The sequence below is a fragment of the Galleria mellonella genome, unplaced genomic scaffold (assembly GCF_026898425.1).
Source record: "Galleria mellonella isolate WM207_F2 unplaced genomic scaffold, CSIRO_AGI_GalMel_v1 utg80, whole genome shotgun sequence".
NCBI classification, from domain to species: domain Eukaryota; kingdom Metazoa; phylum Arthropoda; class Insecta; order Lepidoptera; family Pyralidae; genus Galleria; species Galleria mellonella.
Window position 1 is genome coordinate 1,776,101 of NW_026442157.1, and position 24,253 is coordinate 1,800,353.

General features: G+C 30.8%; 1 protein-coding gene across 5 annotated transcripts in view; it reads left to right on the forward strand.

Annotated features, from left to right (window-relative positions):
- Positions 1-24,253, forward strand: part of LOC113520825 (uncharacterized) — a 78,600-nt gene that overhangs the window by 37,238 nt on the left and 17,109 nt on the right. For 2 of the 5 annotated variants that reach the window (XM_052901773.1, XM_052901776.1), the window contains exons 2-3: positions 3,993-4,094; positions 22,767-22,862. In XM_052901773.1, coding sequence (XP_052757733.1) covers positions 3,993-4,094; positions 22,767-22,862 — 198 coding nt within the window. The remainder of the gene's footprint in view (positions 1-3,992; positions 4,095-22,766; positions 22,863-24,253) is intronic. The other 3 variants (XM_052901775.1, XM_052901774.1, XM_052901777.1) reach the window with 3 other exon arrangements.

Consider the following 24,253-nt stretch of genomic DNA (forward strand, 5'->3'; position numbering starts at 1 on the left):
ACCACTCTATCTATTAAAAAAAACTGCTTCAAAATTCGTTACGTAGTTTAAGCATACATAGGATCGGACAGACAGCGACAGCGACTTAGTTTTATACTATGTAGTGATTGAAGTAAGGATATTTGTAATTATGTTTCATGCACATTGATATATTGGACCATATATCATTTTGTATATGTCTTAAATCAGTGCTAGAGATACATTTAAATCATTATTTAATGGCCAAAACCAATATTATATGTCCGAAATAAATCATATTTAGCCACCATATTGTTCTCCACTACTAAGTTTAACATTTACAGTAATCGCTTTCGGAAACATTATTTGATATTTAAACAACATTGAGACAAAATAGGGTCCATAGACAAACTAAACGAAGTGATTTATTTGAATTATTACAGTTAAATGTACCTAAAGACAAAGTGATTGTTCCACGCGGTTACTACATCGACTTTTGTGATAAAATCAAATCGTTCCATATTTTTTTAGTTGGAAAAATAAATAAATAGACGAAATATGAAAAACCAAAGTACTTATTGTAAACGAATTTCCTCGAAACGTTTCAGTCTCATACTGACTTTAAAATAAAGTTAATCAATTCCATTGTATTTTTTTTTAAAGTTTATTATCTTATAATTCCGTCAGTTGTAAACCGATTTGGTAATTTTTTTTTTATATATAAAATGATATACTTCAGATTAGTCCAATAGAAATATAATCAAAATCGATCCAGTAGTTTAGTTTTTAAATCGAAATAACTGGTTTTGCCACAATTGAAAACGGTTTTTTATTTATGGAACAAAATCTTAATTATGATGTAAAAAATTACTTAATTATTACCTTGACTTCATGCTATTATTAATAACGCATTTTTTTAAACTCTTGTCTACGTTTGTGCGTTTGCCTTTCAAAGGTGACTCTCTTTTCAAATAATATTATATTTCATATCAATTTTATTCTCCCTTTGCACATATTCACTTATTCATTCTTTTGTCTAAAATCAGATACACGAGAAGAGGCTTACGTCCCAGAGGCGTTTATATTTTAATTAAGCACTTAATTAATATTGAAAGATGCTAATATGACATGAAATTCTATTTCTATAGAGATTTTAGAAATTTTGGTTAATCCTATTAAGGATTCAAGATTTTATTTATTTGTAAAACATGCGTATAAATATATGCAGATGTTGACAACATAATATCGTTCGACATGTTTAGCCTGTACGGCATACAAATATATGTAGTTACACAGATAGTTCACATTATACATCAAGTCCATTTTATATCATTAATCGTCATCACATTCCAATTTTAAATACATTTAAATAAACAATAATTGTCAGGCAAGAATAAAAGAACGATGTCACAATGATGTTAATAAATATAAATAAATATTCGCTTTGTCAAATAAAACATTTTCAAATCAATTTAAAAGAAGATAAATTTGAAAATATTAGGTAACCTTACATTTCTAAATTAACCAATACACTTAATTGAGAGTATTTAAAATTACGATCCACGAAAAAAAATCACTTCAACTGTGTCAAAACCAGTTTTGATATAAAATCTAAACTCCGATTTTGTTAAAACTATAGGACCAGTCTGAAAGTATCGTAATGTCATTAAATAATGTAATGTAAATAGGACTCTATTTTCCGCGCTTAGTCTCTCCTTTGGGCCGTTGTGCATATGAGTCGTGGCTAGTACAGGCAACCCAGCTCCGCCTAAAAGCACAGAAGCTTCTTGGGATCTTCACAGGCCACACGGAGCGACCTCACCGTTCCGAGGATTTCTAAACGTTGATGGGCCACAGCTTCACATTCTAGGATTACGTGAGCAACCGTTTCTTTGGCGTCGAAAGAGCCTCGACATAGAGGGCTGTCTGTGGCTCCTATTGTGTATAAATGTTTGTTTAATGGACAATGGTCCATTATTGTCCCTATCATTATCCTGAGGTTTTTCCTATCTAGATGTAATAAACGTTTTGATAGTCGTTGATTCAACGTAGGCACGGCCAAGTCGATCTGAAAGTATTTTTTGGGTAAAAAAATAATTTTCCAAAGGTTTATACCTGACGGAGTTGTAGGGAAACATAAAAAAAATACAATCGAATTGAGAACCTCCTTTTTTTTTCAAAATCGGTTAAAAACATTCAAATAGTTACGACCGCGTGTTCGAATATCATCGAATCAAGTTACCTGAGTATAAAAATCTTCGATTTATCTTTCAATTTCATTAAAAAATAAATAGATTAAAATAAACTCACGGCTATAACATTTGATGGGGTAGTCTTTCTTGTCCGTGTCATAAGAGGTGAATAAGAGAATCAGTGTCCCTCTTAAAACATTACCAAGACTGTCATCATAATATTAGATAATAACTGTCCGCTGTTGGGGAGAAAGGGATTGTTAGTAATGGAGACTGAGAATCCCATTGCTACCAATATACCCAACCAGGTCGATCTCCTCACGGTTCTCCCTGGAAACTATCATGGTTAATTCCTGATGAATTCGTCATGATGGGCTAACTGACCTTTTTTCATTCTCATCTATCACTCTTCACTGGTGCTCCACCAGCGTATCCCGTTAGCGCGGGCGGGGTTACCATACTATTTTCACCCATTAAAAAAAAAACTGTCCACTGTTGAAAATAAAGCTCATCATAGACTGCCTTTGCCATTGAGAAATATTGCTCGTAGTTGCCACATTTGGCAGGTGGGTTGACAACCGCAGTTATGCTTTGATAAGATTTTAAGAAGGACGCTGCTCATCTCCACACCATTAAGTTTACATATTTAGACTGTGATCGGGTCAAATTATCCATTTGTTTATATTTTTATTAATTCCTATTGAAACAGAGTACATATAAAAATAATATACATTATGAGTAAAGTAATTTTCGTAACAGAATATTACAATATGCATCAGCTGTAGCCCTACAGCTTTCTGCCTTATTGTCTCAATGTAAACACCCGAGTACAAGGGTCTGAACAGTAAGACAACGCCTCTATATATACACAAGAACAAACATGGCCCAAAGTTTTGTTTACAATACATTTATTGTGTATATATTACGTTATACAGAGATTCGATTAGGATATACCAACATAGTCATCTTATTTCTCATATTTAGAGACATAATTAATTATGTAGTTAAATATATAACAGTATTTTAAGTTCTCTGGGTTTAAAAATTCAAATAAGTAGTTCTATAAATATTTTTTTTCATGGGATGTTCTGGGAAATTGAGCTATGGGTAAACAAAACTTAAGAGCAACAATCCAATATTATTTTATATTGGTCTTTACTAATTTGATACTAGGAAGCTTATTTATGGGAAAGGCTTATGTCCAGCAGTGGACGGTTAACGACTGAAATAATGATAATAATAAAAAGCTAATTTATGCACTCTAGTGCAGCTCGAATAGAAGTGAGACGGTGACGTACGAAAGTAAAAGTCAAATACATTCTCATTCAAAATCAGTCTTTAGTCAAATGAGAGATTAAATATTGCATATATTAATTTAAATAATATTATTATGTATTATTTTTCAAACTTACGTTCATTTTTTATTGGATGTCTATATATAACGGGAAATCTTGCCGGAAACGACAAAAACTCAATGAGTTCATTAATTTACCAATACATATAGACATGTTATATCCTGACTTAACACAGGATACGTAATATACTGATATACGCGGGCAACGCCGTGGTAAACAGATAGTTAAAAATAAAGGATTTACTTATTTACTTCATTATTTATTTACTGATTTACTTATTTATTTAACACTTTATTGTACCAACATTACAGTATTTATTGAAGTATATGTTGAACAAAATGTGGTCTTATTTCTAAGCAATCTCTTCCAGACAACCTTTCGGTAGAAAGAATTAAATTATTAAGATAATAATAGATGCTTACAATTTTATATTATTTGATACCATTGAGAGTAGAAAATTTAAGTAATTTATTGGTATTTGTTGCAGGCGAGGGAGGTCACTGGATCAGACGGAAAGCGGCACTGCAAGCTCGTCGAGGTATCGACACACGTTCTCAACAGAGAATACTGCGTATTCGCCGGCAAATTGGTGTGTATATAGAATAATATATTTGTATATATAGGACGATAAATGGGCAGGAGCGTCCTTTCTTAAACATCCCATAGAAATTTCTGATCTGTAAGTGTATAGTTTTTGATAAAATAACAATTTTCCATATCGGTTTATAACTGACGGAGTTATAACGTTACAAAATCGAATTAAGAATTACGAGAATTACAACAAATCAACATACTTATTCTAAAATTAGAAAACTTATAAGTTAAATACTTAATACGTTTAATCTTTCAATGTGATTAAAATTTTTTTGTTCGAATGTTTAAAACATTTTTAATAGTTAAAAAAAAACAACAATAATAGTATATTCATCGTGCCTCCGATCAAATTATTTATAATTACTCCTCTCCATCCAAATATAGCCTGGAAGAGATTACTTTTAGCGATAAGTTTGCCCATTATTTTCTCACTGTGATTATTTCTTGTAATTGTTTATATTTATAATAAGTTTACTATTGTAATATTTTGAAGGAAACAATAAAGAGTATTAGTTTATTTATCTATCTTTATAAACTGTAAAGATTTCAATAAAACTTGAAGTACACATAAATTATACTCTATTATTATTCATCTATGTATCAAATTATAACCACACTATGTAATGTACATAATTTAAACAAAAATAGCCCGACTTTTATGCACATACATTGAAATAAAGTAGTGAATTAGGTCAACTATACATAATTATATATTATTTATAGATAAAAGTGACCTCAAAGAAAGAAAACACCAAAGACCCAAGTCCGAGTCCACCTACACACAATTGATTTCGTATTGTGCCCATTTTAAATCACAGGAGAATGAAGGGTCGAATCACGAACATGAAAATTGCGTGACGTCCGTAGAAAAACGCTTTTCATTCGGAACTTGATATCGCAAAATGTTTGGAATGGGTTGCAGTTGTTTGTTCGCACAGGTGCCAGAAAATCCGTTTTGTGGAACAAAAAATACACAAGTTGATTCTGGTTCGTAAAAAAACATTGACTTCTTATTTTTATTTGTGGCAATTTGTCGACACTTTATATAGATTACTAGCTGTATTTCGTGACTTCGCCTGTGGTCGAATCGTGATATCGAATAAAAACTTTCTTAAGAAATGAGCTATAAATGCAAAATGATTGTTTTAAAATCCGATTAGTAATTACATAAGTGCATTCAAAGACACCAACTCTTCCACTTTGTTATATTAGTGTAGATTTTTTTTTATACAACTTAGAATGGCAAACAAGCTGACGGCCCACCTGATGGAAAGTGCTAACCGTCGCCTAGAGACATGAGAAACACAACTGTAAATGAGAGGATATTATGGACTTATGATGATCCTTGATAGTCGGAATCAATTATTTTATCATTATTATTGTTAGTATCAGGGTTCAGAACTTGCCCTTTATAAGTTTCGAGTTTATATTTTCGATACCGACTTACACTGAGGTTGAGATAATTATTAAATTGAAACTCTAGAGAGTAAAGTCATTTGATTGTTCTTATGTAGATCGAGTTCAAGTCAATGCCATACTATCTCGTCAGAATTGACTCGAAAATTTACGTTGGACAGTATTTTGGAGATATAAACAGGAGACCTAGTGTGAGTTATACAAAAATGTATATTACCATTACGATTACGTCGACAATTTTATATTAGAAATATAGTTGTGCTTCAAGCAGATGGGTTCGGAAATTCAGATTTCTTTACTAACATAACAATTGATTTTTTACTGACAAATTCCGCCCCTCAAAGGGAAATATTTTTTATTCAGTGGACAGTGTTAATTGATATGATGATGACTTTTGAACTATCATCTTTAATTTTTGTTTTTTAAATTATAACATCAAATGGTGCGATACCCACAAAAATATTACAGTGAATCCATGGATGTACGAGTAGTAGGCGCAGAATTGCATTTTGTAAAGAAATGTAAGATAGGCTTATGACCAGCAACGAACATTGGTAATAAATTTCTTGTTTTACAGATGGCTTTTAAAGTCACAATATATATATGTAAATGTCTCTGCGTATAGCTAAAAGCACTGTTCGGATCTTGGGTATCAGACGATTATGGGACAGGCACGATCCATCTGTCAAACCTTTAAATCCACCTTTGACAAGTAGATAATTTTTTATTGATAAATTGTATTGAACGAATGAAAATTGTAACTTAAATTATGATAACCGATTTTATAACAATTCAATCAATTTGGATTTCGAATAATATATAGGTATTGAAGTAGATCATAAATCAGTCTGCTGCGTGAAGTCATTTTCAATTATTGTTAGCTCATTTCTCATCAGTAATGACTCGGCTTTATTCAATCACAAAAGCTTTGCAGATAAAACTGTCTCCATGAATAATTGCCAATACGACTAATGATGATAAATTTTTTACTGAGTGCAAAAAATATATTTTTATTTTGCTGTCAATATGTTTCCATTTGTGTATAAATCTCTTATTTATTCCATTCATCGTAAATTTTATTTTAGCTAAATCCAGCAATTGTGATTTAAAATTTTTGATTATATTAAGACAAGACAAAAACAAACAAAACCCTTATGGAGAAGGTCTATTTCAGCAATGGACAGTTAACGGCTGATATTTGATGATAATGAAAACAAAAACAACGAAAAGTGCCTACTTCAAGTGCTGCAGTATAGTAGCATTTTATGTACTAAAGAAACTTTATTAATATAGCTATATAAGTTTATGCTTTTATATTAACATTTTGGCAATGTTGCAACGTATAAAATTGCTTTTGTGCTGTACTCTGTGCGACATAGCACGGTGCGGGTGACAGTTGACATTTTGACAGTTTTAACTTTTAAACATTAAACCAGAGGGAGACTGTACAAAAATCGTTTGCTTGGCCACTTCTGTCCTATTCGTGGTTTTACTTAGAAGCAGTAGTGTTTGCATGTCTGTGTTTCGGTTTGAAGGATGGGATATGGCAGTGAATTTACAGAGTACAGAGGAATAACACCTGAGTCCTCAAGAATGGCAACGCATAGGGGGTATCATGGACGAAACAATATACTCTGTTGTATCCATGGTACTGCTCATATTTATAGGCGAAGGTTACCACTTTCTATTAGGTGGACCGTCAGCTTGTTTGCCATTCTAAGTTGCATAAAAAAATGTATCGAGTAAGATTACCGAGTTCAAGTTGAAAATTAAACTCATCTTTATTCAAATAGTTTTTTTTAGAAGTACTTTTCAATCGTCATTTAATTTATTTATAAGTATAAACAAAATATTTTATCGAGTCTGTAAGTATTAGAAATCTGTCGTTCGCATCGTGCTATAACGCACTGATTATAAAAAAAATACCGTGAATTCGTTCAAATTTGAATGTAACATTAATGTAAAATATTACTGCATAATTCATCCGTTTGTAAACGACATCGTCAGGCAAATTGTAAAACGCCCCTTCGTTTTGTGTACTAATACGAAAATCAACGAAGATTTATACAATTGTCATTACAAACAAGCAAATATAGATAAAGTATAAAAAGTTAAGTATTTTTCATAAGAAAATATTTTCTTTTCTTTTTTGATTTTATTTATTTATGTTGTATTCTATTATTTATTCTGACAAAGTCAGACAAGTAATAAAGTGATCTTATGACAATTAGGCCTAAATTATGATAATTATGGTAATATTTATATATTATAAATATTATATTTATATATTATAAATATTATGAAATAACTATATCCCAGAGCTCACGTGAATTGGGATAAATATACTCTAGGATATAGTCCGTCTGTGTATCAAATTTTAATGAAATTCTTTCTGACATCTAAGCGGAATTGAGTAACACATGATTTTAATAGAAAGAAAGAATGAAAAGTTTTATTAACAAACAATTGCATTTACAAAACAAAACAAAAAATAAAAGACAATAATATTAATTTGAAATAATTAGTCACCAACATGGCCATCGCCGTGGGTGCCCTGGCATAGAATGGATTGCCAGTTTCCCGTGGATGTCGTAAGAGACGAGTAAAGGAGGGCGAGGGATGGGCAGCAGCATCCCTTTTAAAACATTTCTAAGAGCCTAACTGCGGTTGTCAACCCGTTTGCCTAGCGCGGCAATTACTGGCGAAATTCCCCTTAACGGGAAGGCTTATGTCCAGCAGTGGACAGTTAACGGCTGAAATAATAATAATAATAATGGCCAGCACTCACCATAATGCTATGGCAATTTATTTACTGCCACAGCGCTGTTATTCTGTGTAAGCCACGCAGAGACTTCACGGATAAAACCTTAAATATGTATAAACTCTCATATGTTCATTATTAACAGGATAAAAATATGTTATAATTAATCCCTCTTCACCTACACAATATCGAGTGGCTAATAAAGTTAGTTCCGTGAGAAATAAATTGAACAGTAATATTATTTGTCCGGGAACCTCTGCCCTCTATTTGTCCCTTGAGATTAAAACCTAATAGCATCGCAAATACATTATTGATTCTATTATACTCATATAAACATAGTGATATAGTTCAATGGAGAAATGTCATGTATCTTTATGTAGTGGTAATACAGTACTGGACTTAGGGAAGGTAGAGGGCGGTCAGGATTCAAGGAGAAGGAAATCCAAAACGAACGCTGTGATATAAGAAAGGTGTTTTATTTTTTATTTTATCTTTATTTGGTCTCCCAGCAATTGTTACACTGATAAGACTTAATACTAAAATTACTGTCTATTTATACTTAGTGTACAATCATTTTTAAGGAAACACAGCATGCTTGTTAACAAAAATAACAATAATACAGTATAACTCTTGAGGTATTTGACATAGGTTTTTTAGATTCAATAAAGTAAAAAAAATGTTATAGGATTAGTAAAGCTCAACTTGGGAGGGAATAGGACCGATCACCAGTAATGTTTATCATCAGTCTTTAAATCTGTAAAGTCATTACGGATATCAACGCGGAGAAGAAAAATGTTTACCGGATGAGTAAACATTTTTATTTTTTAGATTTAATAAATTCAAAAAATGTTATAGGATTAGTAAAGTTCAATTTGGGAGGGAATAGGACCGATCACAACCGATGTTAACACGGAGAACAAAAATGTTTACCGGATGAGTAAACATTTTTATTTTTTAGATTTAATAAATTCAAAAAATGTTATAGGATTAGTAAAGTTCAATTTGGGAGGGAATAGGACCGATCACAACCGATGCTAACACGGAGAACAAAAATGTTTACCGGATGAGTAAACATTTTTATTTTTTAGATTTAATAAATTCAAAAAATGTTATAGGATTAGTAAAGTTCAATTTGGGAGAGAATAGGACCGATCACAACCGATGTCAACACGGAGAACAAAAATGTTTACCGGATGAATAAACATTTTTATTTTTTAGATTTAATAAAATCAAAAAATTTTATAGGATTAGTAAAGTTCAATTTGGGAGGGAATAGGACCGATCACAACCGATGTCAACACGGAGAACAAAAATGTTTGCCGGATGAGTAAACATTTTTATTCTTAAGGACAACTCAGTAAAAGGTACTTTTTACTCCCACGAGGACACGGTTAAAATATCCAGGGGCGCTACAGAAACTAAAGCCGGCCCTGTAAGAATACAATGTGTTAATACTCGTTTTTCATACCCAGGATATTGTAAGAGACAAATAAAAATGCTGTACATAGGCCTTTATCTTATGGGGGAGTCTCTATGTTCAGCAGTGGACAGTTAAAGGTTGGTATAATAATAAGGGCTTTATATAAGCCTCTTTTAAATAAAATTAGTTTTTTTATTTTAAACTAAATATTTATAAGTAATGGTTGATTAAACCAATCATACAAATGTAAACAATGACCTCATACCAACTTTTTATTCGTTTGCTTTTTCAAATAAATGTAATGCTTAGAATACTTTCACTTAGGGGAATTTCCCTCCATACGTCTCAATCATTATTTCAGCATATATATATATATATATATATATATATATATATATATATATATATATATATATATATATATATATATATATATATATATATATACCTGTATCCATGACTTCCTTCAACACATTTAAGGTCGTCACTCCATCTAGTGGGGGGTCATCTTACACTGCGTTTACCCGTACGTGGTGGCCACTCAAGAACCAAAATAATTCCATTCCCATCGGTCGAAGAACCGACAAATTTCAATAACGGAGTTTAATATGAGAAATGTATTTAAAAAACCTGTAATTATATAGTATAACTACCTATCTAAATATACAATGTGTTATAGGCATGGGCAATATAAATACCCATTCAATATCTACATACTGTGTTTCTCTGGATATTGGTGGTGGAAAAAGGATCATCACCCATTTCGATATCGCCCATATCGGCCAGATATCTATTTTCAAATATCTTAAAAGTCTGTTATCCAATATATTTTTTTGGATAACAGACTTTTAACATATTCGTTTTGGATCAGTATATAAATATTATAACTAAAATATATAGATATTGGTATATATTACCCACCTTTAATGTGTTAAGTAGTTCATAGTTCCCGCACTTAAGTTAAATGTTAAAGTTAAAACAGGATGAGTGAGTTAGTTTTCTTTTTAGCTAAGACCACATCAATAGCAGCACACGATTAAAAATAGCACGCAAAGTACATGACTTTGAGTGCTACTTTTGCTCGAAGTAATCTCAAAAAAGTATCTTCTAAAACGTCAAGTTGTCAGTCAGTGTCAATTTTGATAGCTAAATCAACATTATAATATTAAAGAATCGATCTGGGATGACTAGGAAATAAAGATCAATTGTGTTAGGAAAAAATATATGTAATGGGTCGAATGCGGAACAAGGCTGTCAACGAACGAATAACAAAATGACAAAAAAATAATAATGACTGATCGATATCGGTTACTAAATTTAAATGTTACACTCTAATAGTACAGAGTACAAAGGTCACAGTATAAAATAGGGGCCCTCACATCGATGCGGTTAAACAATCAATTAGCTAAGTCCACCGTGACAAAGGTCAAGCCATTTAAACCGATGTCCATATATTGTTAGAACGTAAAATCATTAAATAATTAATAAGACACACTTCATTGTTTTTAGGGAGGAAGCGAGGGACACTGCATACAATTTATTTATATGGGTACCTCTATTCTATCCATGTTTCTGCCACGTACCAACTGTGCTTGCATGGTTGTATTTTATTATTATTTCAGCCGTTAACTGCTGAACATAAGCTTTTCCCATAAAGGGAGTTTTGTCAATAGTTGTCACGCTTTACAGGCGGGTTGGCATCCGTAGTTTGGCATCTGGTGATATTTTAAGAGGGACGCTGATGCCCATCCTTCGACTATAAATTAGTCGCCTCTTACGACATCCACGGTAAGGAAAGGTCCATTCTATGTCGGTAAATGTGTACAGACATAGAATGACTCATATATCATACTGATATGTATGACTACACATGATTCTGTTTTGGTTTATACTTATGTCCGCCTTCGTTGACGTAACCGGAATAAATAGTAGCCTATGTCCAATAAGATTATAAGCCAACAAATACACTGTTTTATATTAGTAATTACCAAATAAAGTTGGCAGTCCCGATCTGTTCTGTCATAGCGTCAGATACGAGAAGTTGTCTTTTGTGTCCTCTGCTCAACTCAATTATACATCACACACTTTCATATTTATAATATTAGTAAGGATTATATTTCCTTGCCATGTCTTATCCTACAAACTTTACAATAAAACCTCAGTCTTCAAGAATGGCAATGTATATAGGACTCTATGAGTGTCATGGTGTAATGTGTGTAATCTATATGAGGCAGATACCGCTTTTCATTAGACGGACTATCAATTTGTTTGTCATTTTAAATAAGTATCATAAAAAATGTATATACAGGATGTATATACAGAATATGTATACACTGGCTGGAAATAATTAATATGTTTTAAACTATATTATAAAAAAAACTTTTTTAAAAACATATTGTGTATAAATTAATGTACCTGCGATTATTGTATAATGAAGTTGCATTGATAACCGTACTGGGTGTATGCATCTCGGCATAGAATGGACCACTTCTTTTCCCGTAGGTATTTACTGTAAACATTAGATTAAGTTTTTATATTTTTTATATTTAAGATATAATTTTGTTTGATTAATATATATATATACATATATATTTAATTTTTATATATTTTTAATTTACAAAAAATGCTTTTTTAATTATAAAGTACTATCATACCTACTTGTACAACAATTAGTCCTTTACCTTAAGGTTGTCTTGAAAAGATTGCTCTCAGCAATAAGACCGCCTTACTGTACTTATACAATTGTATCGTTGTGTTTGTAAATTGTCTTGCTTATTTCCTATATTGTATAATGCAAATAAAATATACTCATTCATTCATTCATACATTTGTCCATAGTTATTAAAATTATTTTAATAATTTTAAAAAACAATAAATATTTCATTAAGGATCAACGAAAAACTTGTTTTATCCTCGTTACTCGGGAAACTATTATATTAATTTAAAAATAAATGAAGTCTGATACAAGTTTGTTTATTCAGTATTCTTTGTTCATTAGGCGGCTATTTAATGAAGTATAAAAGCAATTAAGTAAGTCTATAAAGTTACTAAAAACTGAGCGAGGCGTACTAAGTGTTTTGAGATATTGTATTTTAATTTTTTTTTTTGTAAATAATTTAATGAGCTTATAAGAGCGAGTCGTAAATTGTTTTTAATAATTAATTTGTAATTAATTAGGTTTATATCGCCGTTTGCCTTGTGCGAATTTATCTTTGTCGATTTCCATGGAATTTCAAAAATTATTACATAATTTTCACGACATAAAAATGTTTAATTTTGATTTTAAAAATTACCTACTTTCTTCTTCATTTATGAAACTCCAAACATTGATAATATTTATAATACTAAGAAGACTCCCTATCTAATAGATTTAAATAAATTATTTATTTTTTAACAACTGTTTTATTCCCACATCCTGGGAAATTATACATAAAAAGACACCTGTATTCCTAAATTATAGGAAAGAACAGAAATTTATTTAATGTCTGTGTATGTGAGTTTCGATAGTATTTTTTTATGTGAATCAAATTATAAATGACAAAGATATCATTAATTTTAAATCGATTATATATTTATATTTTTTTTTTATTAAAATAATTTACTCACATATGACGCTCGGGTTATGGAAAGAACTCTCTGTCGAAGTTTTCTCAAGAGACCACAGCATAGAGTTTTTTAAAGAATTTTAATTCGGTCCACAATTGACGGACAAATCAATAAACATACATAAAAACATATACAGTCGAATATAAAAACTCCTCCTTTTGGATGTTGGTTAAAAAGGCGGTAAAGAGGTTTCTATAAAGTTGGCAACACGTATATATATATATATATATATATATATATATATATGATGATTTGTAATTTATGTAAATATTTATTTATATTATATATTTGTTTAGCACTACTACTGCCCATTCACTACTTCCTATGTCACTGTGTTAGGTTGACTGGAAGAAATCTCTTTTATAAATATATATAAAAATTCTGTTTTTAACAGCATTTTGTTAATGAATTGTTAGTTATGCAAAACTATTTATAATAATATCTATCTCTGTAAGACATAATGCTTATCTAACGCAAATGTCATAACCTTGCTCCAGTAATTTGCATAAACAGGCCATAGTGTAAGGGTAGGTCGTTAACCGGGTAATTAAATTGCAATAACGTATACAGTGTACACTTCCAAGTATTACTAAATAGGTACTATTTTAGTTTAGTAGTCAATTTAAATTATACTTCTATTCCATCGAATACATACAACACTAGATAGTTTAAATAAAATTACTATAGTCTGTTTGTATAGAACAGAATAAAAATGTAAACAAGCGAATAATTAATTCGATCATAGACAATCTGCTGATGTAATTACTGTCTGCTCAAGATTAAGGGTCCCGAATGGTCCTGAATCTAATCGAGGTTCCTCAATCAAGTTACACGGTAGTTAAACAATTAGTTATTACATTAAAATATAATAGGTACTGACGAAATTTTTAACTATAAAATCTGCTATTCAAATTGAACCATCAAATCAAAAATCGATTAATTTTATTTTGTTTCTGTGATGATTTATAAAACTTGGTTACCACTTCATTATATTCTATTGAAATGGATTATGTGTTTTTAACCGACTTCGAAAAGAAGTATTATTTTTATTTCAACATGGGTTTGTTCTTGATCTTGCCACAGTTGATGATAAGAACTAAAATGAAGCGCGCTTGCCTAGAAAATATAAGAATCATATACTTCAAACTTGCAGGTTATATTTCTCTAGGAACACAAAAGCAAGAACAAATATTTAATTCATTGTTTTTTACAATTTTTTTTGTTTACATTATGCACCCAAAAAATAAATAAAAAAAAACTTATTAAACAACTTATTCTCATTAATTTTGTCACAATCAAGTAGCGGTTTTTCTTTATCCTTTGTTTGTGTCACGTTGTTGTTGTTCATTGTCGTTGTTGAGAAATAAAAAAAAAACTTAAAAAAATTACTTGCTAAACACGATTTCCCTTCTAAATTCAAATATTTTTAATTCGATTTATCCACGAAATATCTTGTTGTTAATCAGTGTTTCTCTAAATTTTTGTTTCTGTAGAACATAATCTATTCATTAGTATTACATTTATAGAATATTTATTCATTTATTTAACTATTTGTGGCAATAAAAACATAAAAAAATGGCATATATAAATAATATTTATTTAAACATAAAGGTAGAAAAAGCGGCCTTATAACAAGGACAATCTTACAAGTAACCTTTGGCTACAGTAGAACAGAAGTGAGTAGGTGACGCAAGAGTGAATTAGTATTATTTACATGCATACAATATAAAAATATTAAATACATACTATTTATTAAACTACTTATTATAACAATAAATATATAATACATATAAATATATTACATAGTATACAGAAGGAAATATGAAGAATATACATAAAAATATTTTTTTTAAAAAGACCTAAACTCTTCGTCATATAACAGTTCGTTACGTTCACCATAATCAACAAGGGATTTGAATGCGGGTGCCGACTTGCGATGATGGATGAGACACCAGAGTCGACGGAATTATATGTTTTAGGGTACTGTGGTTAAATTACAAGGCGACAGAACTCTTATTTAATGATAACCTTGACCTTAATTCACTGCCTTACTGTAGCCTTACCTTCTAATAGTTATGGTTACAATCCCCGCAAAATACAAGCATTTGTATTCTTGTACTTACACACGAATACAAATGTTTGTATTTTTTATTCTTCATGAATACAAAATACAAACTAATAATAAATACTTTCGGGTTAGTCTAAAATTCATTTGTGACAATTGAAACTACCGTTTTTCATTGCGGACTAAAATCTGTATTGTATGGGATTCTAAATTCAAACAATATTTTCTATGTAGGTTTTATTTTGTGAAACAAAAGAAGAAGCGATTCCGCGTTCTTAATTCAAATATTTTCTATGTAAGTTTTATTTTGCGAAAACAATTACTCATAAAAGGCGATTCTGAATTCTAAATTTAAATATTTTCTATATAATATGTCTATGAAATATCTTGCCCTTTATCAATTTACCCACCGAAGTCGTTTTTGTGCAGAGCTAAGTTTCTTTATTTTATCTTCCCTCATGACGCTCCAGAATGATATATTATTAGGATAATAATATATCATTCTAAGAATCATGACATCATATAAAAATAAATAGGAGATAGCTGAGTATTGCGGAAGTATATTACTTACTTTAATTTTTTAACAATGACCTTTTAGTTTGACTACATTAATTCCATCGAACCAATTACTAATTGCAAATAGTTCTGTACACGTAATACCCTTGATAATAACCAGTAATACGAATAACTTTTTTTCGTAGAAATTTTGTCGTGAAAATAATTAGGTTTGAAAATTTTAAATAGATATTGTTTATAGATCAGTAGTATAAACTAATATAATATAAAAACTGTATTAATTGAAAAACCTTTATTTTTATCTGCCAAAGTTTTACTGGCACACAATCAACTTTTCTTATGAAAATTTAAAATTTTGTTTCACAAAAAACAACTATTTCAGTTGTGACAAAAGTAACAAAAAAACAAAATATTTAAATTTATTTGTAATTTATATCCATAGGAACATAGAAAATGTTCAGAGAAATACAAACGGACATATTCATGAACACAAATGTTTGTGTTGTGCAAGGATCGAATTCACAACTTATGAAAGGCAAGGCATTATAACAAACTACTACACCACCTCAATAAAGCGTAGAAAAATCTAGAATATTTAGTTTGAATTCAAAGAGTTATTCCACAGAGGTTTTAAATTCAACATGTTTAGGTTCGTATAAAAATTCAAATAAAGAAACTTAGGTATCTCCACAACTTCCAACTGAAATATTTTCTAAAATTGTCTCCTGTGTCGAAATAAAGAAAAGAGAATAAAACATAGTGTGCATGCATCTCAATGCTAGATACATTACTCCCGTTTCAATACTGTTTTATTCAGCGCGATCGTCTTTTGGGAGCGACTTAATTTATTTCTTCCAATTAGCATTTATATTATACAAGTATATATATACGCGAATTCAACAAAAACAACCTCCAATCTCTGGCACGAATGAGTTTATTTTGCCTCTAGTGACTTGTTAAAATGATGTTCTATTTAAATTCCTCATTCTTTTGTAATCTTCTTTATGATTTCCATAGCGCAATGGGAGGCGCCTGCACGTAGCTTTGGGTAAATGAGATAACGAGTTGGATTTAGGAGATGTTTTTAATAGAATGAAATTAATATAAAAAGCCAGCGATAAGATAAACGAGGTCCGATTTAAATTTGTTTTCAAGTTGAATAACAAATATATATAAGTCCGTATACGGTCCGTACACACCTACATACATGCTAATTGTGTATACATATAATCGCTATTATAATTGTCACACAATTATAATAGCGATTATATGTATACATGATGATTATATATTCTTTTTTTTTAATTAGTGCTTTATGGGTTCGATCAATTTTTAAAAAAGATTTTGATAGAGATATGAAACGTATGGAATGTAATAATCACGTGGACGATGTCACAGATGCAGCTTATTAAAATTTCGAAATAAGAAAGATTTGAATTCAAGTCTTGTTTGATAATGATTTTCATATTTTGTATCAATTTACAGTAAATATAATAAATTGCTAAGTGAAAAAATATAGGTATGAAAGTTGTGCTGAGACTTCGAGCACTTAATGTATCACAATCGCATTTCTTAATTACACAATACAGGCAATACATTAATTAATTAATTCTACGTATTACGCACATGGCCAGTATGTAATTCGTAGAATTAATAATCGATATAAAAGTGTTTTGGCAAATAAAGATTCATTCCATTTCATCTAAACCAATATGCCTAAAAATAGACAGTTTTCTATATTTCGCAAAAGACTCAGCATAAAATATTGAGTCGTTAAGGCGCCAAAAAGTATTAAAAGAACATAAACTTAGCTTTTCATTTAAGGTTATAGAAAAAAGTATTAAACTAAAATTCAAATAAAAACTACACTCTCTTTCATTATATCAATAATCCGGGTCTTTATTACAGCGAATTCACTTTTTAGCCGTCAGCAGTAGAGCGACTAATAAAATAACTATAATCTTGTATTATAGGAGATGACCGCATCTCAATGTCATTATTATAGCATAGTCATAAAGGGCACTAAAAGTAGAATGATTGCAATAATAAACTGGATAACATGTTCATTGTTTTACTTTGTCAGGTTCATGTTTACATCGTTCATATGGAAGTCTTATGTGCGTAATGACTTATGAGCAAAAACTCTCCAATGAAAAGGATCAATAATGTTTGGTCTCCAGTGCGGAAAGCGGAGGATTGTAAATATTCAAAAGCATTGAGGAAGGCCTACATCCAACACTGGATGAAACAAATGAATATCCAAGTCTGAATTTTCGAAACAATCCGCTATTAATATAAGTATACCTATATATAGTATATAGTAAACTGTGGGCGTGTAATATAGACTAATACAGACGACATAATGTTCATAAATACGAAGACATACGGGCTTGTTTTTATAGAAAATAACTTAATTTACGTCTGTGCGATCCATACGACATTCATGTACGGCTTGATTTAGACGACGACGACGACGACGTAAAAAAAAACAGTTATTTTAAATCTTAAACCCATTTAAATCAATTTTGGTAAAATTTCTATGGGATCAATTTGAAAATATATCTTTTCAGATAAAATAATAATTTTCTAATTTTAGTTTACAAATGGCGGAGATATACGGTAATAAACATAAAAATATATATAACCGAATTAAGAATCACCTTTTTTGTAGTGTCAATTGAAAAATATACACAAAAGAGTAACTTACCTGATCAAAAGATAGTTCGCTGATGTCCAACACATTTAACTTTTTGTATTATACAAAAAAAAATCGATTGTTTGATTGTTTAATTTTTTTTATTTTACAATATAACCTCTTTTGTTTTATTTTACAATATAACCTCTACCAACATATTATTAATATCACATATTATTTTATAATTATTTTTCAATTGATGGAGATTAATCTGTTTTTATAATAAGTACCGAAAATATATTTTTTTTTAATATTTATTATTTTTACCAAATCAAACACTCGTGTTTGACATTTACAAGGTTACTGGCCGAAAAGAGTTTATTCCTTGTCGCCACGCGAACTACGTATATTTTTACAGCTTTCGGAAGAAAAATAAATAGAACAAAAGTACAAATTGCAACTGGGCGTGTTCCAAAATCGATGGTGATCTTTATAAAAGCACTGTAAACTTGCGAGATTTATCTGTGCATTTCTTCCGGACATTAAAGTATATGTTTTAATTGTATTATAATAGTACAGTTCTACTGAGCTAATCTGATAATAAAGTTGGAAGGTAGTACGAGTTATTAAAGAAAAAAAATTACTGATATTCGGCAGATACATTGTAAATAAAATTTTAATAAACATTATAAATTTATGTATGCATAAAATAACAAGCAGTATGTGCGAGTATTACTAAAATATGAGTATTTTTTATTACATGTTTTTGTTATTAAATAGCTATTACTTTCTTACTTTTTCCTCTGTTTGTACATTATTAGTGTAATATGTTGGCAACACTAGCAATTTTTCACTTATAAAATTGGCAACACTGGTAACGCAAGAGATATATTCTTTTCCCGCCCTTTTTTATTGTATTGATTCATTGCAATAGATGTCGTGTACAATTTTGCTATTTCTACTCGTAATAAAAATAATAAGTGCATTATTGAAGAGTTTGGGTTGCACCACCCAGCCTACCTAACTTTTTTTTTATACGACTTAGAATAGCAAACAAGCTGACGGCCCTCCTTACATATTGCATGTTTTTTTTTTTTTTGTTTATTGCAATAAAGACTAAAGAAATTTATTTTAAAATGAGTTTATTTTGTTTAATGTCTTGGCGACTTAATAATTTAATTAATTGTTATAAAAAATGATACAAACACACTATATAGGCTGAAGAAGACTCTATCCTGGTCAATGAACATATCCCAATCACGCGGACGAAGCCATAGGAAAAAGGTAATAATTAAATAAATAGTTTCAATAAAACTAAACTTACTACAGCTTAAAGTTATTAGAGGTCATGCTCGAATGTGAAGTTTTTGATTTATGTTATAAACTTAGTCCAATGCTTTTGAGAACATACTTCGCTTTGTTCAGTTAAGTATTATTTGTGACCAATAAATTATCTTTGCTTATTATGCGACCACGTTAAATTAATATCGTAGAAATGACAATCAAAGTACAAGTAAGCTATTTTTATTCTACAAAGAACAATGAAAAAAAAATTTTGTTATGTACATCTATATTAATTGTTATTGTAATTGTAAAAATCTTTATTGTACATAACTATTTATTATTTATTAATATACCTAAACAAGTGCAAGAGTTTGTTAAAGTTAGTCGAATTAGAAAAACTATTTATGCATTAAAATTGGATAGCTATTTTTTTCTAAAAAAAGGGTATATCAGTCGTTATTTGTCCACTGCTAAACATAAGACTTTTCCATAAGGGGAGTTTTGCCAGAAGTTGCCACTCTTGGCAGGCGGGTTGATAACCACAGTTAGACGTTTAGAAATATTTATGAGGGACGCTGCTGCCATCATTCTACCATTAAGTTCCTTTAGTCGTCCCCCACAGTTACGACACTCACAGGAAAGAAGGGGTGGCCTATTCTTTGCTAAAACCACACAGCCATAATATTGTAAATGCGAAAATTTGATGGATGAATGCATAGATAGATGGGTGGATATTTGAAGCTATTTCACGCAAAAAGTACTAAACGGATTTAAATAAAATTTGGTTTAGGGATAGATTATATCCTAATAATAATAATAAATTTATTTGCATTAAATAAAGTAGGTATCGGTGGTCTTATGTTATATATGTTATATTTTCCTATACCAAATTTTATTAATAGGTACTAGGACTTAGCACATAGGATACTTTGTTATACTAACTGAATCACGCGAACAAAGCCGTGGGAGACAGCTAGTAATGTCATAAACCTTCTACCAACCTGAAATACAAGTTCGCAAATTTTCAAATCATTTTAATTGGCGACGCAATCTGGGGAAATTAATTTTTATGGCATAGTGCGGTAGTTTAAATTAATGTAAAGTTATATTTAATTGTTGGATGGTAACAACATACGGTGGTTTCATATAAAATTTAAACGACGCTTATATGAGTATAATGGTAGTTCTGTAAATACGAATTAGGATTGGTTAACATTAAATGTGCAATTATGTTGCTACAGGAGTAATAGGTTTTCTTAGCCGACTTCAATATTATTGGGTATTCTCTCAAAATATCGTACCGATTTAAATTTTTATTAAATTAATTAAAAGGACTCTTTATTATTTTATTATTCAAGGGCTTTTATCCTAAATATGAGTATATCAGTTCATTATACTTTATTCTACTCGTGCTTACTTTACGCTATCGTTTTATTTTATTTAATGGTTTAGAAAACGCCATAAACGATGTCAATTTAGTTCTTACTAAAATTATAAATGTGATAGTTTGTTTGTTAGCTTCTAGCGATTTGTACGCATGTTTCACAAATAAATATCGTGAATATAAACTCTTGTCCTCAGGAATGGCAACGCAACGTATAATGGGTAAAACAGTATACTCTGTTATGTCTATGGCTCTGCTCATGTCTATAGACGACGGTTACCATTTTCTATCAGGTGGGCCGTTAGTTTGTTTGCCATTCTAAGTAACATAAAAAAGTTTTTATCTTGGCTCAACTAATCACCGTGAAATGTTACTGAATTTTATAGTCAACCCTTAAAACTGTTTATTATATTGGACGCGTACTGTATAGGACATAGAAGTAGATAGACTACATTTTTTCCTAGCTAATGTACATATCCCGGTCACGCGGACAAAGTCGCGAGTAAAAGCTAGTACATAAAAAAAAGCTGATCGCGTACTGCGCGGTTTCAGAGATGTTTCCTCCCACGAACACTCAAGTTGTGGAATGAGCTTCCTGCCAAGGTTTTCCCAAGAGACTATGGCATGGGGTTCTTCCAAAGGGGGGTTTCTTCAGGGTCGGCAACGCACGCGTATTACCTCTGGTATTCTGGTATTATATCTGGTGTTCATAGGCTACAGTAACCACTTACCATTATGTGGGCCGTATGCTTGTTTGCCACCTCAGTGGTATAAAAAAAAATATAAAAAAAAATACCGAACACAGGGCAATTAATTACATACCATGTCTATAATACTAACCAAATTACATCATCAATAAATTTGTATACCTCAGACTACAATGGGAATATATGTATTTTATAATAAGCATAATATACCAATATTTTACTAATAAATGTGTCTATCTATGTATAGAACATAAAAAATAAAGATACAAATGAAGTTACGTTTCTTTTGTAAGTTGACATGATTCGAAACATAGTTATTACCTACTGTCATTAATTTATTAGCTATATGATTATTTAGGTCAATGGAGACTATGACTTTTTTAACTTCAGTAGACAAAAGAAATGTCCTATTATTATTTTTTAATCGTTTTTGTTGTCGAGTGATATTTAGATTCACATTTGGAATATTCTAGAATATGGTTACTCTACATTATTTTATTAGAGGCTCTGTACAGAATCTCTGTTTGTTTCTCCCTTTCGTAAAGAAGCAGTTGTGTTTGTATGTCTGTGTTTTATTTCGAAGGGTGGGATATGGCAATGATACCACATACAGGATATAATTTAGTTCTCAGGAATGACAACACATGAAGGTTATCATGGGCAACACAAAATACTCTGTTATGACCATGTTTGTTCATGTGTATCTATATGTGAGATGTCAGCTTATTTCCTTTTCTTCCATCAATTTGATATACACATATTATATGAGAATCAAGATGGGTATAGTTTATATTTGCTTAAGGAATATATCCTATTCACAAAAGCGAAGTCGCGGGTTCTAATATTATTAATATTAACACCTATTTCTTCTAGATTCAGTAACCAGCGCGACAGACGGTCCTGAGGAGTCGTCCACGAAGCGGTCACACACTGCGCCGTTGCCCTCGCGCATCTCCGCCGGTGAGAGCGGTAAAGCTTCTCTTAGTTGCTAGCTCTTATGGTATACACACAATCATCAATCTCAATCATTCAAAAAATCATATAACAGTTCCCATTTGAAACATGAGATATGACAGTGAAACTTCAGGGTGCTGAAGTAATTCCCATAGTTCTACTTTCATATCTATTCATTTCATTCTCCACTGGTACCCTGACATTATGTACCGTTAATATAGACGGGTACACCATTCCATCTTCATCTATTAAAACATAAACCATAGTAATTAAAAAAGGCAGCGTATGAGGTATACCATGGGCATAGTAATATTATCTGTGATAATGCTATTCGTGTTCTTGACTGATTGTTACCATTTTCTTGCAAGTGGGTTGTCAGATTGTTTGCCTTTCTAATGTATCATAAAATATACATAAAAATAATAGTTTTACCATGAAACCTAACTCGAAGTTTTGGACCCGAAGTTTATGCATATGTCAAGATACACTGATGTAGAAGTCAGTTTATAGATCAACATACGTCTTTACAACTCATCTACCGTCGTCCACTGTTGAACACAGAACTCATATTTGGCCACAAAGTACTACTTTCATCCAGCAACTGTTTGCGGTTAATGATGCTTTGTTTTTTATAAACCCTAGATCATAAAGCATCCAGACAATCGAAATTGCACCACTGTCATTGTATTTCCTTCAAATTTTTTTTTTCGTTCAGTTGAAATTTCTTAAAAAAAAATCACAGTATGTGAGCAGATTGCACCAGTACTTACTACAACTTACTCATCTGTAAAAACGATTATCCTATTTCTATTTTGATGCAGCAACAATTGGTTGCTAAGATTGGGTCTAACTTACAAGATGTTCAATGTAATCTGTATTAAACTGACTTTGAATGGCCAGTCCTCAATAGGGTTACATCTCTAACTTTAACGATATGGTTGAATTTTGTAGATGACAGCAAATTTTAGAGAGTGAGCTTGTTTGCTACTAAAAATATATAAAAATATGTTATACATTAAATTGAAATCTCAAATCATACAGAACGTGATTTTGTTAAAATTTCTATATCGTTGACATAATGTGGTTCATACATGGTGCGAATAGTTGAGATATGCACGTCAATCTAGTCACCTTATTATCAAACCGCGCTTTACTCGTATTTTGCTGGAAATAGATATAGGATTATATGGGTACCTCTGCACTCTCGTTACTGCCGCTGGCTGTATTTCGGTTTAAATAGCGAAAACTGGCAGTGAGGTTACAAGATACGTGGGCGTATACCTTAATTCTAAGAAATGGAAAGGTGTAATGGGTTTTGGTACTCAGTGTGTTGAGATAATAATTTATTAAGCAGTTTAGCATGAGAAAAAAATCTACGCGCTTGATTAAAGCCGCTTAGCTATTTA